The sequence below is a fragment of the Etheostoma spectabile genome, chromosome 23 (assembly GCF_008692095.1).
Source record: "Etheostoma spectabile isolate EspeVRDwgs_2016 chromosome 23, UIUC_Espe_1.0, whole genome shotgun sequence".
NCBI classification, from domain to species: Eukaryota; Metazoa; Chordata; class Actinopteri; order Perciformes; family Percidae; genus Etheostoma; species Etheostoma spectabile.
In genome coordinates, this window is record NC_045755.1 from 10,973,864 (window position 1) to 10,991,662 (window position 17,799).

General features: G+C 40.7%; 2 protein-coding genes across 2 annotated transcripts in view; one reads left to right on the plus strand and one right to left on the minus strand.

The window, feature by feature from the left end:
* The window catches only part of zgc:113263 (uncharacterized), a 46,616-nt gene that overhangs the window by 8,466 nt on the left and 20,351 nt on the right, over positions 1-17,799 (plus strand). The window lies entirely within an intron of this gene.
* The window catches only part of LOC116672859 (uncharacterized), a gene marked incomplete in the record, with an annotated part of 21,702 nt that overhangs the window by 1,710 nt on the left and 2,193 nt on the right, over positions 1-17,799 (minus strand). The window contains 1 exon segment of the mRNA XM_032504826.1: positions 508-548. Coding sequence (XP_032360717.1) covers positions 508-548 — 41 coding nt within the window.

The window sequence follows — 17,799 nt, forward strand, 5'->3', positions numbered from 1 at the left end:
CAAAGGCTGTCAGTTGAATGGCGTTTTGAGCCAACGTTAGCAATCAAACAATCAAAGATAGCTAAAATGTTTTTGAAGTGATTCCCATCTTCTGTTATTGTTTGTAATGAGAAAAGTTTTTATTATTTTATGGATTCACAAATTTCAGTATGATGGTTATGTTGTAAACCGTTTTAATCTGAGCACGCGCAACTCACACTTGCACTCGACCAGAGCCGGTCTGACTCGACTCTCATTGGGTATGACCGTTATGCTCTAAACCGTTTACATCTGAGCATGCGCGACTCAAATCTGTACTCGCCTCACATTGGGCAGTGGCACACTCAACCAAATCTACATCCCGAGGAGCAGAGTACCAAGCTCAACTTTAAACTTACAGGTTATCTTCACAATCTTTAGCTGAGTTATGAAGTTATTGTCATAATGATTCAATTAAACACATCAGTATAATCAAACACTTAAGAATATTTTTTTTAAAATATCGGATACGATGAAAGAGATGCTCACCACCATCACCTGGCTCTGCAGCTTCTTCTGAACATGGAGAGACTTTCCGCTACCTCCTGAAAATTTCATCCATCTCGCTGAAGAATTATAATCCTCCCTGAATTTAAACATGAAAATAACTTGAGTTGCATTCTTCTCTCTGAAACGTATCACCATCCAAGTCACAATGTTCTAGGAAAAAACAAGGCATAGTCAATTTTAAAACCATAAATGGTTTCAAATGGTCAGTCAAAACAAAAAACAAATAACCATTGAGACTTGTTTTTAAATTGACAATAACCAATGATTGTTCTATTTACCAAAAACTGCCCAATAAAAGAGCGTAAATGATTTGTTGATATTTTCAAGAGGTTTGTTTGACATTTACCACCAAATTGATATGAGGCTGGTTATTTACACAATACCAATAATCAATTATGAATGTGTTTGGAGAAAAAAGAATCAATAGTTTTTGTCCATCACTGACTTCTCATGGAGGAATCATGTTGCAAGCGTTAATGCGGGGTGTAGCACTGCTCGGAGGTCCTCAGGACTCCCCATCACGCTCTTCTCGGAGAATGTACTCAAAACACGTGGCGGTTCTTTAGGCAGCCCCTCAGGGTGAGCTGGACGTCGTCTTACCCCAGATCTCGAGCAGCGTGGGGTTCCTGGTCCGACCAGGGCGTCTTCTTGCTCAGGTGGCCGGAGGGGTGGCTGGCAGACGGATGATCGTCTGAGTGGAGGAACAACACATTTATATTGAGCTTTAGCTATAGTGCACAGTTTTGCCGCCAACCTGGAGGAATTCTAAAGTAATCAACAAACCTGTCGGCACATCACATGATAAAACCTTTCCGTGATCGCGCACCGCCCCCACCCGCCAAGAAGAGATAAATTATCTTTGCTTGAGTTTCGCGTGCGAAAGTTGCAGACACACTATTTCTAACATGCCATGTCTTCATTAGCTTTATATGACTGATATGGCATAGTATATGTAGTTACCCACTAAAGCTTTAATTTGTTTTCTTTGTACATTGTCCCGAGGATGTGATGACACAAATATATTTGCTCATATTTGAACCACACATGTCAGGATCTTAAGGTTCAATAAGGGTTGCGAGGCGGTGTCAGAAGCAGTACTCTCCACATCGCATACACAGAGCACGACGCCACGGAGCCAGCAGGGTGAAGTATCGCAACACGGTGGGCGTCCTCCTCTTCTGGAAAATGAAAATGAAATGCAAGATCGGGACTGGAAACGATGGCCTTAAATAAGCGTTAACTGCCCTATTTCGAGGACCAACAAAGCTAATTTGTGTTACTAATATTTGAAACAATAATGTATTAAAACATTAATGTCTCACCGACCTTATTATGCTATTCAGGTTCATGATTGTATTTAGAGGTTATATCAGAAATAGGTTTACATGGTTAATTTTCAACAACAACATATTTTTTTTGTCAGCAATTGCTGCAGCTCCTCTTTTCACCCTGTGTGTTGAGCTCTTTTTTGTGGCTACAGAGTGAGGCATGCACTCTATCCCATCTTTGTTGTGAGTCGCAAATGCGCAGTAGTGAGTCTAAGGACTACTAGCAGTCAGAAGCGAGTAGGCGGCACTGACAAGTCTGCTAGCTTGCGATTACATGGCTTCGGGTTAGCCTAACATTATTCTAACCAGAGTCGTGTCCCAAAAACACAGGCAGAACCAACCGACAAGCTTTGCAACCTTGACGGAGCAAGACGCTGCAGAGTGAGAAGTTATTTGTTAACAAATTAATCTATCATACGTAACGAATTCTGCGCTGTCTCTGGACACGGCGATACAAACCATCTGAACTCTTGGGGGCTCCGCTCTAGCTGGTTGAGGGGGTTCCACACTAGCTACTATGCAAGCATTTTAACCATGTGTTACAAGTGATGAAAAATGGGTTACCCTTCAATAGAGCGGTTCAACCAGTTTGTGAACAGTGTTTTCTGTGGGGAGTGGGAAAACCTCAGGGTGGACTTTGGGCTTTTTTCAGTTTTTAAACCTATTACATGCACAAAAAAATATTACAAATAAAAGGAACAGGGGGAAAAAGCATAAATGAGCCTTAAAAAACAATCAACTTAGACATCTGTTTACCTCGGTTGTTGCAGTAACGCCTGTAACTCTCTTCAACTTTTTGATCCGGGAGTGGCACGGCTCGCCGTCCTCAGGTACCATGGCAGCCATTTTCTCCGAATGTCGCGATATGTGCCCGTTGCGGACACAGGTTTTACAGCTGTCCTGCACGTCGTCTGCAGCCCACACCATCACGAGAGCGACGTTTCCTGCTCCGTCCATGCTGCGTTCACACCATCTGCAACCTATTCCAGGTGGAGCCGGCAGTTAGAAAGACTGACTGGATGTGTGGCGGACACAGTACTGCTGTGTGGAATGAATGAGTCGACTGAATGGATCCTGGTGGCTTGTCTTCTCTTCGTCATACTATCGAAGACACTGCTATGGCCAGTATTGCTCCCCCCCCTCCGTGGTCGTAAATCTATAATCTACTCTTCTTCCACTCTAGAAAGGCGTGAAGAGACGTACACTGTAAACCATTAGAGTCATATTGGATTATATTTGCAAACGGATTAAAGAGGCAAACTGAGAAAGATGTTCTCATTCTTCCTGTCGTAACACTGTCGAAGTTGGTCCTCAGTGACTTGACTTTCCACCGGCACTGCTCCGGGGTCTAGAGTGGCCGAGATTGCGCATTCTCTCCGAAATGTCGGCGTAAACGTGTCCGTTGTGGACGAAACCCTCAGTGTCCTCTGAACGTCTTCGTCGCCCAGATCGAGATGAGCGCCAGGTTCCTGTCGGACCACGAGCTAGGTGCCTTTTCTGTGACATGCTGATTCTCCATCTTACAGTGGAAACACAAAACATGTTGCTGTCGGCACCCGTTTTGGTATGAATGCACAAATTTTACAAGTGACTGTAGTTTCAGCCAAGAACTTTTTGTTTTGTCTTGTGTAAAGCAAAAATATACTGTAGTGTGTGCTATGTGATTCTCGTTTCTTCGAGAAAAAAAAAAAAAAAAAAAGCTTCATTGTCAACTCAACAGTTAGTGAGTTTATTTTGCGTTATATAATACATGAAAATGTACTGTAGGTAAAGTGAAGCCCAAGCATCAAATACTTCTGAGACACAAGAAAAAACTCCTAAGATTGTGAATGCAACGCTAAAATCTGCTAAAGTATGATAGGTACACCTTTTCTGTGGGAAATACTTTGTTAGTTTTTAGTTGAACACTACATATGTCCATACTATTGGTGTAAAACGTATGAGTGTACCCACGATCAGCCAAAAGATGTAATCTTCAGTAATGTAACTATCCACAGCACTGAGATTGATAAGAGGATTTTCTTTACCTGTCTCAGTCAATGATTCACTATTGGAGTCTTCTGATATTTCAAGGAGTCTGTTACCACGTGGAAGATGTTGACGGCTGCTGTCCAGGATTTGTTCCAGCAGACATAGGAATTAAAGTCGACTTGTCGTCCCGGATGAGCACAGACGGCAAAGGGAGCTGGTGTTAACACCACACACAAAAACAAACACACACACACAACACACACACACAACACACCACACACACAACACACACCACAACACACACACACACAACACACACACACACACACACACCACACACACACACACCACACACACACACACACCAAAATGATATTCATGTGCAGCATTACCTCAGGTTTTCCTGACACTGCGAGAGTTGGCTTTCAGCCGCTTGATCCGGGTGTGCACTTGCTCTGCGCTGCGGAGTAAGCCGTTGGCGCCAGTTTTCTCTGATATTTCGTGTGAAAATGTGACGTGTGTGTGGTAGCGTCTCATGCTCTGCTGGACCTAAAGGTGGGGGAATTTATTAGTAAAAGTGGCAATAAAAATAATATTAGAAAAACATAACAATCAGCCAGATGTGGATTGGATACATTCTCGTCTTTTTTTTTTTTTTTTTTTTAAACAAACATATTATCTTGTTGCCTCAGACTTGAAAGCTATGACTGGAGGTCCTCTGTACTAGAGACACTCAAAGAGTTTACTTTGCATTTGAACAAAAGAAAAAGCATCTTACATGATTAAGGGTAAGGTTATTATATTACTGCTCCATTTTCTAGGATTTATTTTCATCAATTAAAAGAACGAAGGGATTGAGAAGTGAAGTGGACACAGCAGTTCAGCCTGATTATCCAGGAAGTTAAAGGCATAAAACTATGTCATTATGACATCGTCCTCAACTGTGGGTCTCCCAGATCTCAGAAGGATGATGGTTCTTGTTGACCAGGGGACTTTCCCTGTCTTCCGAGAACACCCACATCAGACTCTGAAGAGACACAACATAAAAAAAGTAAAAATAAAAACCCTAATTTAGTCAATTCTGCAATCATCTATTATTAGCTAAGCACTACCGTTGTTGATTACATTTGAGCTATCTGATGAAAATGATAAATAAGAACTGGTAGCGTTGGGGCTATCCCTAACACTAACCCTTTGAATCTGGAGAAGTTTTGAGCAACCAGGAGAATAACATTTTCTTTACATCATTAGACAAATTTAAGAAAACATAAGGATCTCAAGGAGACACATAGAATGTGTTATGATGAAACAAACGGCTAGCATGATTGGTGATTTCAACCCCACCCCCACCCCCCAATGTTGAACCCAAAGTTACACCCTTGCTTCCCCACCCTTAAATGTCAGTAGAGACACCTTAAAAGTTACCGTTTGCTGATGTGAGACGGACGGGTCATGTCTTCAGGCTCCCCTGGGATTTCCTCCAAGCTGTGGCGCTGAAGGAAGTCTTCATAAAATGCTTCCCAGTTCGTGGTAAAACTGCACTCAACTTGCTCCTGTCCCTTCAGGCTACATCGAGGGATAAGAAGAGAGGCAGATATACACAATAACAAAAATCAAGACATTTTCCTTTTTTCCCCCCTTTTCTTGCGCGAGTATGCACTATGTTTGGTAGCAATGCCTGAAATTTGATTCAGCCTTTTCAGCTTGTTTGGCACTGCTTGGTGTTCGGGAGAAGCCTGGGCGGCCATCTTGTTGGATATGATGGAGAAAAATGGTCGGTCTAAGCATTCTCTCAGTCTTGTTGCACTCGTCTTCCACCCCAAGTGATGAGGGCCAACGTTCGAGGTCGGCCACGGAAAACTTCTAGTGCGCTTCCAAATAATATAAAATCACATTGTTCAAGTGTGATAATTGACTGGAATTTGTCATTTAGCATAACAGTATATTATAGTGATTATTTTTTAAAAGGAAGCGCATATGGCTATAAAGACAAAAATAAGAAAATCTATAACGCCTGCTTTGATTTAAATTTTTAATCAAACAAACTAAACTGAGAGCTGTTGAATTAGTCAATTCATCGACAGAAAGGATTGACGAAAAAAATCTCAGCAGAAATTTAAGAGATTAAGTATTTCACAATCCCCAAGCAAACATGCAGATAATGTTCTTGTGTTGCAGCGCAATAATGAAGATTTGATGCTTTCTTTGTCATATTTGATAGTAAAATGATTCTATTTAAGGTTTGGACTGAACAAGCATCAAAATACATGACTTGGGCTGTGGGAAATAATAGCAGGTGTTTTCACTTTTTTTCGTTGCTGCTCTAAACCGTAAAAGGAAGAAGTGACATTGTACCGATTTCCGGGCGGCTCGTATGGCTAAGGAACTGCAAGATCCTCCTCGCCGTCTGGGGACTGTCGTCACCCATGACCTCTTCAGGCATCCTAGGTGACCTCGGAAGATGATGAGGGAGCGGAGGAGCAGAGCACCCGATTCAGTGCTCATAAATTTATACTCCGGGCCTGGAGTTCCCTCTGGTGTTAGAAAAGGGAGAAAGGCAACAAAGCATTTGCTTCATTTGCTTTTTTCCTTTTGTTTGAAAAATCACAGATAGACATACTAGCAGGAAAAGTTGGACCAATTGAAGAGGGGAGAGAAAGCGAGCAGAGAGAAAGCACAACAGCTCATTTAACACCAACCTGTTTTTCTTGCGAAAGCATTTCTTCAGTCGTTTGATCCTGGTCTGGCACTGTTCCACCGTTACTCATGTAGCCTCTCTCTGCCATCTTAGGCAATCTGCGTGAATATGTGACGGTTTAAGCAGCCTTCAAAGCCCGCTGCATCGAGTGCTTCCCAGATGTCGAGCAGAGTGAGCGTCTCCTCGTCCGACAGGGAACCTTTTGGGTCCGTCCACAACTGGGGAAAGAACTCTGAGTGTCTTAAATGAAACAAGGAAAGTTAGGCCGAGGCTTAGACTCATATACCCACCAGCCACTGTACATAAGCTGTACAAACCTGTATATTCTCCCATATTGAAATTAGAGGGGATTCAGCTGAATTCTTATCGTCCACGGCGAATACTGTAGAGGTGGAAAACATTAAATGATCAGATTTGACAAATTTACTCTAATCCATCAAAGTAAAAGTCACTCACTTTGATTCCAAAAATTTGATCTGAACATAATTCAGCCAACAATGTCCAACGAAAAAGATGAAAACATGAGCTTTAAACAAGATTAAAGCTATGGTTCAATAGGTATTTTCAGAATATTAAAACAACAAGAGGTACATGGGGGATATACATGAACCCCCAATCAGATATTCACTAGACTGACTCTCTTTGGCACAGCAGTGCTTGAGCTAAATGCTAAACATCAGCACCCTAACATGCTCACCAATGACATGCTACATACTGAGTTAAAAATGGTACATGGTACTTTGTTCATGACCACAGTTTAGCTGTGGCTGGCTAACATTTACTAAATAGCTCTAAACAACAAGTACAGCTGAGGCTGATGGGATCTTTAGTTGTGCAGGTTTTGTTCAGAGACCAAGTATTGTCACTGTAACTGTGCCAAATCATTTGGGCAATCCATAAATAATTGTGAGATATGTCAATCTAGGTAGGTGACTAAGAAGACACTGCCAGTTTTAGAGCCATGCTCCTAATGTGGATGAAAGCAATGGAACCAGAGTGATATAAAGGGAGTGAAATAAAACAAAAGTGATTGCATGCCGTAAAACAATAGGAAACCATACTGTAATGTCTTGGTGTTAAAAACGACAACAACATTTTTGCTTATCGTACAGGTAAGCGGTTGCCTTCAAAGGCTTGCTTTGTTGGAATGTCTACACCTCCGCTCAGCTTCCTTTCCTGAGGACCGTCCTCTCTCAAGCTTTGGCTGTGTCTGGGCTGGAACTGGGTTCGCAGTCCAGACGTAGTGAGGTCTATGGTTTCATCACATGGTTGCGCACTAACGAGTTTTGCACTTTCCTCTCCTGTGAAAGGTTCACGCTCTAACCTGCGGCTGCCAGCTGCTCGAGCTCTTGTCTCATTTAGGTCTTTGTCTAACTGTCTCAGAGGTCCTCCTGCTTGCCCTCTCCGGCTGCTTGTGCTGAGGGAGTGTGAGAACGTCCTTTGTGCTCTAAAGGGTTGAATCTTGAGAGCAGGGAAAGAGGTGGTGTGTTGCAGGTTGGTCCCAGGAGGCAGAGATAGGGCGGAGGAGGATGCAGTCATCCATCGGTAATAATGTAGGATCTGCAATAAGGAACACATATGGTTAATTAGACCAAGGCTTGGTTCAAACATACATCAACTGACAAGAAAAGTGTTGAATTTAGCAAAAATGCAAAGACCATAAACAATATACCAACAATGATTGTTGGCCTCGTGCATCTCCAATTCTCTTTGAAAACTTTTAAAAGAAATGCTTTCTTAATTTTCTCTGCAGCAGGATTGAAACAACCTACAGTAATATCTTTGCTTATATGTAAGAAGTATTGGAAATTAAGTATTAAAAAAACATACATTAAAGATTTAAACCCTTAGCATTTTGTCCAATAAGGTCTGGGTATTTCCAAAATTGTACAGAGACACAACAGAGTTTTCACAGAATGTTCTTTCAAACAGCAATTATATTCTGTTTTAGAGATGACTGCTCATTTTGTTGACTTACTGTTACAATGGGCTCACACAATTACAGAGCACAACGTACCTTTCTCTTCAAATAGCCAAGGTTTCTGTGGTGTTCAGTACAGCCTTCATGTCCTCTGGCGAAAAAAGGTTGTAAACAGTCGTCGAGGAAGGACGGAGCGTCCCGAGCAAAGCTGCCAACTGAAAGAAAGAGAGATCCGGTTAACTAGCTTTAGTATTACTGCATTCATTTATCACTATACTGCCAAAGAATGACAGCAAGTTCAAATAAAACTGATGGGGTTTAAGCATTTTCCCTGACACACTATATCACTTTGTGTTTCTGTGAACTTGTGTTACTGCCAGGAAAAGGAGAAGTGCACATTAAAACTTCTTGCAGAGCTGTGGACCCACATAAAATAGTGTGATAGCCTATGAGCCTTTTTTTACATTTTAGTATGTACTAATCCGACTTGTATTTTTCTACTTTGCCACTGCTTGGTAGAGAAAAGAGAAAGAATGAAGCAGTTCCACCGAGACACCTGGTTTATTGCACCTGTACCCAGTAACCCTTGTCTTTAGCTGTCTGGGTCATGGGTGCAGACAGATGAGCCCCTTACGACGCCGAGTGCTACGGTTAGCACAAAAAAGGGAACAAATAAGCGGCTTGTTGAAATAATGACAGGGCAATTATCCTGGTGATATACTTCTGTTGTGTAGCATTTTGGTTTATCTGATGGGGGATAAAGGCAGAGGCAAAACAAAGTAGGCAGACCTCCCACGGGCCACACCGGGCCTGACAGCCTCCTCAGTATTCACATAACACTGCAGAGTGGTAGGTAACAAACATAGGGATATGAACTGGTTACATAAGCGTGAATGTCAGCAGCAGTGTGTCTAGGAGGGCCTTGATGTTGCCACTACAGAAAAAGGTCATTGTATATGTAATTGGTGATAGTGTTATGTCAAGCTGAGTTAAAAGCAACATAGCACCTGAGTAAATCTGGAGCTGGCAGCAGCTCCTTGAGTCTTGATATGAACTCCCACACCACATCTCAGTGCAGCGTCATAATTTGATCCAAATATTACAGGGAGATTTCCTGCAAATGCAAAACAGAGTTTCTGTTATATTCGATTTATGGGAGTATCGGATATGTATTTAGTTCTATAAAGGAAAGTAAAAAATTAAGGAGCGAGTGCTGTCTCACCTGAAAAAAATATTCGTTCGAGGGATCCTCAGAATGAATGCACCAACTACACAAGTTCACCTCAGATCCTCCACTTGTTTATGGTTCGCTGTTATAAAACACACACAAATCAAGAAAACCAAAAGGTGACTCTTGAAATTAAGTCTGAGACCAATCGATCACTCAACCTGGCCCGGAAACTTCCACACCAGACAGGTGTTGCGATCAACAGTTTACTACGTGGTGATCCTTGGCCGTGTGACAGGAGCTTTAATTCGGTCCAACTGTGGCTGAATGGTCTGCATGTCACGGGGTGCTCACCTCGACACATCTCCAGAAACAGCTACACAGAATCACACACCACACAACACATTTTTTTCTCTGCTCTCTTCTCTGTGCGTACATGTGTTTAAACGTTTAAGTGTTTGACCTGGTGTACTCTGCCAACATGAATTTATAGAGGATGAAACTAAATACAGACATAACAGGAAATACACACTTATGGTCTATACTTAGCTACTGTTTACAGATTTGAAATTGTTCTTAACTTGAGTTTTTGTTATCATGAGACAAAATATCTAAAAAAAAAAAAGTACAAGCGTCACCTCAGTATAACTAACGGTTATCTATACTGACCCTGGCCTGAGTCCCAGGATGAGCTGAGCCTCTGACTATAGCTCATCAGCTCTGGGACCAGTTCTGTCACCATGGTAACAAATCTCTCCAGCATCGTACGTGGTCCACAAGTCCGCTGCACTACTTGCCACACTGCGGCTGATAAAAGCTGCAAGCGGCGCGCAGGAGGCGAAGATAGTGGACTGGAAGATCATACCTAAAGTGGAGGAAGAGGAATAAAAGTGAAAAACCAAAGATGTATCACATTTCATGTCACTGACAATTAAAACCCTTTTGATCCCGCCTGTAGAGAGGGTTACTGTGCATCAACAGGCAACAGTGAATGATTCAAAGACCACACCTGTAGAAAGCAAGAGCAGAGTAAACGCCCATAACAGGTAACCCAATAACACAAGGTAACATTAAACACTGCACACGTCTCTATTGGTTACATTGTAGTTTTATGGTCCACTATTCCTTATCAGGTCTTTCCCTATCAGTGAGGAAACATACAATATGTAAGACAATATAGATGTCTATTCTATGATTTGCCCACACCATCTATAGCTTATTATAGAAAATTAGCCATGATTGGATTTGAATAACTTTTGAATCAGTGTAATGAAGTGCTTTATCCGGTTCATCATGATTTTGGGTATTTATGTATTACCAATCTCTCAAATATTTTATAAATAAAACTACTCATTGCTAAATAAGATTGTGTGATTCGATCAAAAGCCCCCAAAAAGCTATTGAACCGAAATTTGATACAATATTACAAAAAAAAATACACAAAATTGTATTAGTTTGCACACTTCTACTTGTGTAAGGGAAATACGTCAATGTGGCACACTAAACAAATGCAACAAAAAATAGAGAGATCTTCACATAAAGGGTTATCTCATATGCAGTAATGGATTTGAGATTTTGCTATGATTATATGCTATGGAAGAAGCAACGTTTCATTAGAACTGTCACCTGGTATAGCACATGTCAGGAGCTGTACAAAAAAATGGACATGCTGGAACACAGTTTGCTGGGAAGAGGACCAGTGTTCTCTTCTATCAAATAGCGGCTTTTTGTTGTCGGACAAGGAAATTGATCCAAGCCACTTCAGAAACTGCAAAACAGCGTGACAGTTATACATTTACACTTCAACAAGCAATGTGTCAACAACATCCAACCTGACGTTACATGCTGGCCAAGTGCACATTATGCATAAGTGAACTTGATTTTAGTGGCAAAATGCCCGCTGAAATAATGACGGACAGTGCCACTCTCGGATGCGCTGACAACGCATCCATCAAACTCAAAACTTACTTTATTGTTAATGCTGTACAACTGAGCAACCTATGTGCCTTTTCTGCTGTAGGAAGCTAGAGTAAAAAAAAAGAACACATTCCAGTCAATACTAACAGCAAAATATTCCAGCAGATCAATGAAACTCTGGTGGGGTGATGGATATAAGGCACCACTTGAGATGCTAGGTAAATAAAGCTCAATGGATCAAGTAGGTCCATATAGACACACTGCAGGGATAATCAACAGAATAGAAGGTCACTGTCAACTCACTGATGACAACAAAGTCAGTAATCATTATTAAACGTGATTTTTATTCCTTACACGCACCTCGACTGCTTCACTTCAGCTCCCCGCTTTATTTCCATTTGAAGCTGACAGAAAAAAAAAACGAGCAGTGTCCCCCTCGGGTTGTAGTGATGAGAAAAAAATATTAGAAAGCCTAATGGAAGGATTCGGCTAATTTCTGATTCATAAAACATGAATCACCGATTGCCCACCAACAAAAACGCGAGCGCAATTTTGCAGGAAAACCATGGCAGGCCTTGTTTTAAATCTCGCCTTTGGGAGGAGAGACAGAAACAAGGTTCTGGTCTCATCCGCCTCAGTCCAGATCACGGCAAGCCCTCTTCGGTTGGCTGACGAAGACCGGATCACCAGGCAATGTAGATTTACAACACACTAGAAGCGCAATTGGCTTCATTTTTGATTAAAAGGTCACAAAAAGAAGCCTGAAAAATGATTACATTACACATAACGTCAGTAACGTTCCAAAGTCTTATTGTTTGCTTGCCGCGGTAACCTAGAGCAATCTGCCGAAATGTAAAGCTAAATCCAGTAGCATCTGAATGCAGCCTCACGGCCATTGTTACCGGTCGTGGTTTTTAATGGGTCGTGGTCGCGGTGGTGTTTTTTTTTTTTTTTTTTTTTTTTTTTTTTTTTTTTTTTTTTTATAAATCTCTAAATTTTACAAAACATGTTTAAATTTCGATGAACATTTTGGCATCAGTAGAAAAAAATAAAAAACAGCATGTTAAAAAAAGTAAATAAATAGAATAACCTTACTGATACAGTAGATATATAGAATCTTAAGAAGAAGAAGGGAAAAAAAAAAAAAAAAAAAAAAAAAAAAAGAAAAAAAAAAAAAAAAAAAGAAAAAAAAGAAAAGTGGATTAAATATAACATCAAGAAATAAATACAGTACAAAGACAAGATGAGATGGGCAAAGGCTGTGGTCGCGGTGGTGTACGAGAAACCTGAAAGAAACGTTCACGTTTTCTTTTTCCTTTTCTTCTTTCGGTTTTATGGCGGTTGGAAACTAACTTAATAATGTTTACCGCCACCAGCTGGACTGGGTGTGGTACTTGAGTTTAACTCTTTCCAAGTATGAAGCAAACAACGAAATAAAAAAAATCTCTTTGATTAGTCCTGAATTCCTCACGTACGTAGTTAGTTAAAAACCGGTTTCACCTGAGCTAACCTAACTGTTTTCATTGCCTTTTTGTCAATTTCTTCCTGATATTAGGACAGTTTCAAAATGGTATTGAGTAAAAGTTGACATATTCAGTCTGTGATATCCATCAACAAACAGACCTTAATTTTAATTCAAATATCATAATTTCTGCTTTCTTTACTTAAAAACCTATAAAATTAGGTTTATGGACCATAAATTCAAAAAGTAAAAAGTTACTAACTCTAGCATAAGGTTCTAGTTATGCTAAGAACTAGGTTATTAGTGTTAGCCTATTTTGAAAACGTAAAAAGGACGAACACCTTGAAAGAAGCGTCAAGCGTTGAAAAAAGGGACAAAAACGTAAGAAAAGTTAAAAAGATGATAGAAGACCGATAAAAGCGTCAGTAAAAGGGTTGAATTCAATTCGACGGGAAGACACGCAAAGGTTGATGTTGATGTTACATACTCCGGTACAGTAGGTGGCGGCTGCACCAACGTTGGTTGTAGTCCATTATGAAAATAAACAGAAGGAAACAAAACAAAATGGATGCTAGTTTCGAAAAGGACTGGGCGAGGAGGTCCGCCGTTACCCACAGATATATGATCGTCTTAAAGGAGTACAGAGACAAACCACATTACGTCAAACGCCTGGCGACAAATCGCTCAAAACGCTGGGAGAAATGAACTAGCCTGCCGTTAATAAGTGGAAAGGTCTGCGAGACAGAATGTAAGGGCCAGGAAAAAGCTAAAGAGGGGATGCAACGCAGGCCGAAGTGCCTCGCCTACATCATTTCCATGTTAGATTGGCTCTCTGGCTTCATCAATCATCGTCCACAGAGGCGACGCGGACCGTTAAATGGAGCAGGCCAGGCTATGCCATGCGCGCCACCGCTAAAGGCGCGCAGCTCTCCATGGAACGGGGAAAGTATGTCCGATGAAGGGAAAAATCCCACAAAACATACTATGCACAAGTTGACAAGTAAAATATCTATACATGTCTTAAATAAAGTAATGGATACAGCTGTTCGTCATACTTCAATTATTACAGTCTGAAAGATCCATGTCATCTGCAGCCTATGGATGTTCATTGTGTGTGGACAAACATGAATATGTTTCGGTTTGAGAATAATTTGAGGTTCAAATTACCAACATTTTCTGGTTCCAGCTCTAGGATGTGAGAATTCGAGCTTCTCTCATTGTAGGAAATAAGGAAATACAGGGGCCGTACTTCTCTATTTCTGACATACTTGGCTTAACGAATACTGTTTGAAAATAAGGTTTAATCAACAATAAAAAGTATTTAATGCTGCCCTAACATCACTGTAATTATGTTTTGGGTGTCCCTTATTTAGTGGAGGGTGGTGTTCAATGTGTGAGAGATAAGACATAATATTATTCAATTAAAATTTTATTTATATAGCGCTAAATCACAACAGTTATCTCATTGCGCTTTCATAAAAGAGAGGTTAGATAGTACTCTGTGAGTTATTTACAGAAACCCAACAAATTCCACCAAAGAGCCAGCACTAGGCGACAGAGGCCTGGAAAAAACGTCCTTTAAGAGGCAGAAACCTCGAGCAGAACCATGGCTCAGGGTGGGCGGTCATCTACCTCGACCGGTTGTCATATTATTGTGCATAAAGTAGTATATTGTTTTAGACTGGGTTATCACTGATGTTTCTCTGTTCTCTGCATGCACCTACGGTAGATCCCTCTTCCTTTGTCATCCGTGCGCCTCCTGGTTCCTCCACTGAGGTTGATGTCAGCCTGTATGTGGCAGGTGGCCCAGAGCGGGAATGTAGACCAGTATAACAAACGGCTGAATTCACCGTTGGTGACGAGATGGTCCCGGGAGCTTCTGAACTACAAACAGAAGACTCAGCTGATCCTGGGACTGAGAGCTCGGGTTAGTGAATGGAGGTATTATTGAGATTATTTGTGGGCATCTTTTACTGTTCTTTAATATCAAGCAGTCAAAGTGGAGTCAAGAAATTATATCCATTTTATTTCTATGGGTGCTCCTCTCAAGGCCTAAGTAAATGCAGCCATTGTTTAGTTGTCAAAGTATTATTTTGAAAGTTAAGCGTGATGTTCTGATTTTGTGTTTTTCAGCTCATCCTTGAATTATTAAAGAGGATGGATGAGGTTGACTGTAAAGCTATCCAGGATCATCTTAACAGTTTCAACAGACGACTACAACCTCATGCATGAAGAGGTGGGTAATGGTGATGACAGGATATTTTACATGAAGACAGAATGTCTCATAAGTAGATGTCAACAGATCTTTTGCTAGAGGACAGACAGTCTTTAGGTTTCGCATACTTACCCCAAATTAGTTTCTTACTATCAGATGCAGAAATGTATAAGCCGTAGGAGCTACATTTAAATGTAAAACTGATAATGATGCATGAAAATAAACTTTAACTGGGTTTTATGACAGGACCTGATGGAGAGGTGGAGACTTCAAAGTCAGCATTTGTGGAGCTGGTTCAACTTGCTGAAGACCAATCTGGAAGAGAGAATTTTTTCAAAGTGAGTTTTAAACATAAGTTTAAGATTTTCAAATGGTTAACGTATTATTATTTGCATCTACCTTAAGAGTTCATCATCTTAATAATCTACATGATTTTGATATCTTTTTTTTCCCGTTTAAGGAGGTCTTCCCAGTCCGGTATGGAGCTTGTTTGATACAACGCGCAGATTTGGTGTGGGAGTTCTTCCACCAACTGGAAGAGTTCCTCCCAGTTCCACGTTTTTCACAGGTAGGCAGCCGGGTGCAGATAAACCGACCTTCCATCCACTGGTTCCCTAATGCTGGCTGGTGATTTAGTTGGTGTAATTAGCCATTGTAAAAATGTTAGATCCCATAGCAAAGGATGATCTTTTAAGAAGGAGCAGCAGTTGTGGTTTAAAATCACACTTATTATTTTTTTTTTTCCAGGTGTGCTCCATGTTTGACATTTCTTCCATTGACGAGGAGTTTTGAGCAGTTTCTCTCTGACCCTGAGGATCTGAAGAGGATTTTGCAGCACCAACAAGAGCGGCAAAAGTTGACTAAAAGTACGTCTGTTAATCTTAGTATTCTATTCCTCTGAATTACAGGTCATGTGCACACTGAAAACCCTTTTTCACTTTTCATTAGGAGTGATTTTGCCAATCCCCCATCAACATTTTGTACCAGCTATTAATATATTGCAATTAACTATCTGTATAACCAATTTTCTGTGAAAGCTATAGTGCCCCCATGAGTAATTAAGTAACAACAACACGGTCGTTGCATTCACATGAGCAAGCCTCTGTGATCACGCATGCCCCCACCCCTTGTCCACACAGGTGCTAGTAGCGTTTATCCGTCAAATCAGGAGGATTAAAAAAACATGGGCCTTTTCATAAAAGGGAATAATCTTATAATTGTATGGCCTGTTAGTCTCCAAAGCCGAACGTTGCCGTTAACCTTTCTCAGCGGTGAGTAAAGCGCATCACTCGAGCTGCTGCGTGCGAATGTCACCGGACTTCCCCTTTTTGAAACATTGCCATTTGAGAAATACAAACAGAATTAATGCGAAGCTGATAACTTAATACATTTGTAAGCAGCGGTTAATTAGCTTTGTATCAAATATTTGACAATGGCTTGAAGTAATAACAGGACATTCATTAATATAAAATCCATTAAATAAGTAGTGAGTGAAAATGTGATACCAGTGATCTATGCTACGGAGGAAAGAAAACATTTAGTCTTTTTTTTTTAATCTACATCTGGTAATACATACAATTTCCAGTGTTTTGTTTTAAGTTGCAGTCATCTCCATTTCTCTGGCTTTCTTAGTGCTGCATTCCTGCCTAAAAAGCACGCACCACTCTGGTGCCTTTAACATGAATGTTCAGGGTGAGAACGTTTACACATCTGGCTAAAGTTGATAAAAAGAGGAATAAATATCTATTGGAAATTGATCTTAAAGCCATAATTCAAACAATTTAGAAAAATCCAACCTTTTAAACGACACCAATTTTCGGGTGAATGAATAGTATTGTAAATAAATAAAGGTTTCCTTAAAAACAGGGGCATAAGTATACCACCACTATGTTAAATTCCATAGAGGCAGGCAGATTTTTTTAAGGCCAGTTATTTTATGGATCCAGGATATAAGCATCCTGATAAAGTTCCTTGGCCTTTGTAATTAAAACTAACCCATAGCATCACTTACCCTTCCCATACATTGAGACTGGCATGGGTTATTTCAGTAGTCTAATAGTGGTTTGATTTGATTGAGAGTAATCTTAGGAAAGTTCCCCATGCCAATCTCTATGCATGGTAAGAGTATGTGATGATTTTTTAAATTTATTTTATTCCAATACATCATTCACGAAGATAATGGTGCCTTAAAAGGTTGGATTTCTAATGTTTTTGAATTAAGGCATTAAGATCAATTTCCAAAGATATTTTATCCTCTTTTTTAATCAACTTTAGCCTGGGTGTATAAACTTTCTCAAGCCACTGTATATGTTTCTCAGGTGAATTCACCTTCATGTCAGACACCATCCTCTCCACGCTCGCCTCGAAACAGACTTCAACGGCATGAAGATCAGGACAAATAATGGTCCGGGAGAGGGCAAACAAGGCACTGGGAAATCACAGGGAAGAAATCGAGAGCAGTCACTACGGACAACAGTGAAGCAAGAAAACAGCTGGAGAGCAGAAGATATTGTGAGGACGATGAAGAGACAGACAACAGTTTCATTGAACCAAACTGTGGGCTGTTGAGTCGGGCTGTCACCCCTCACTTC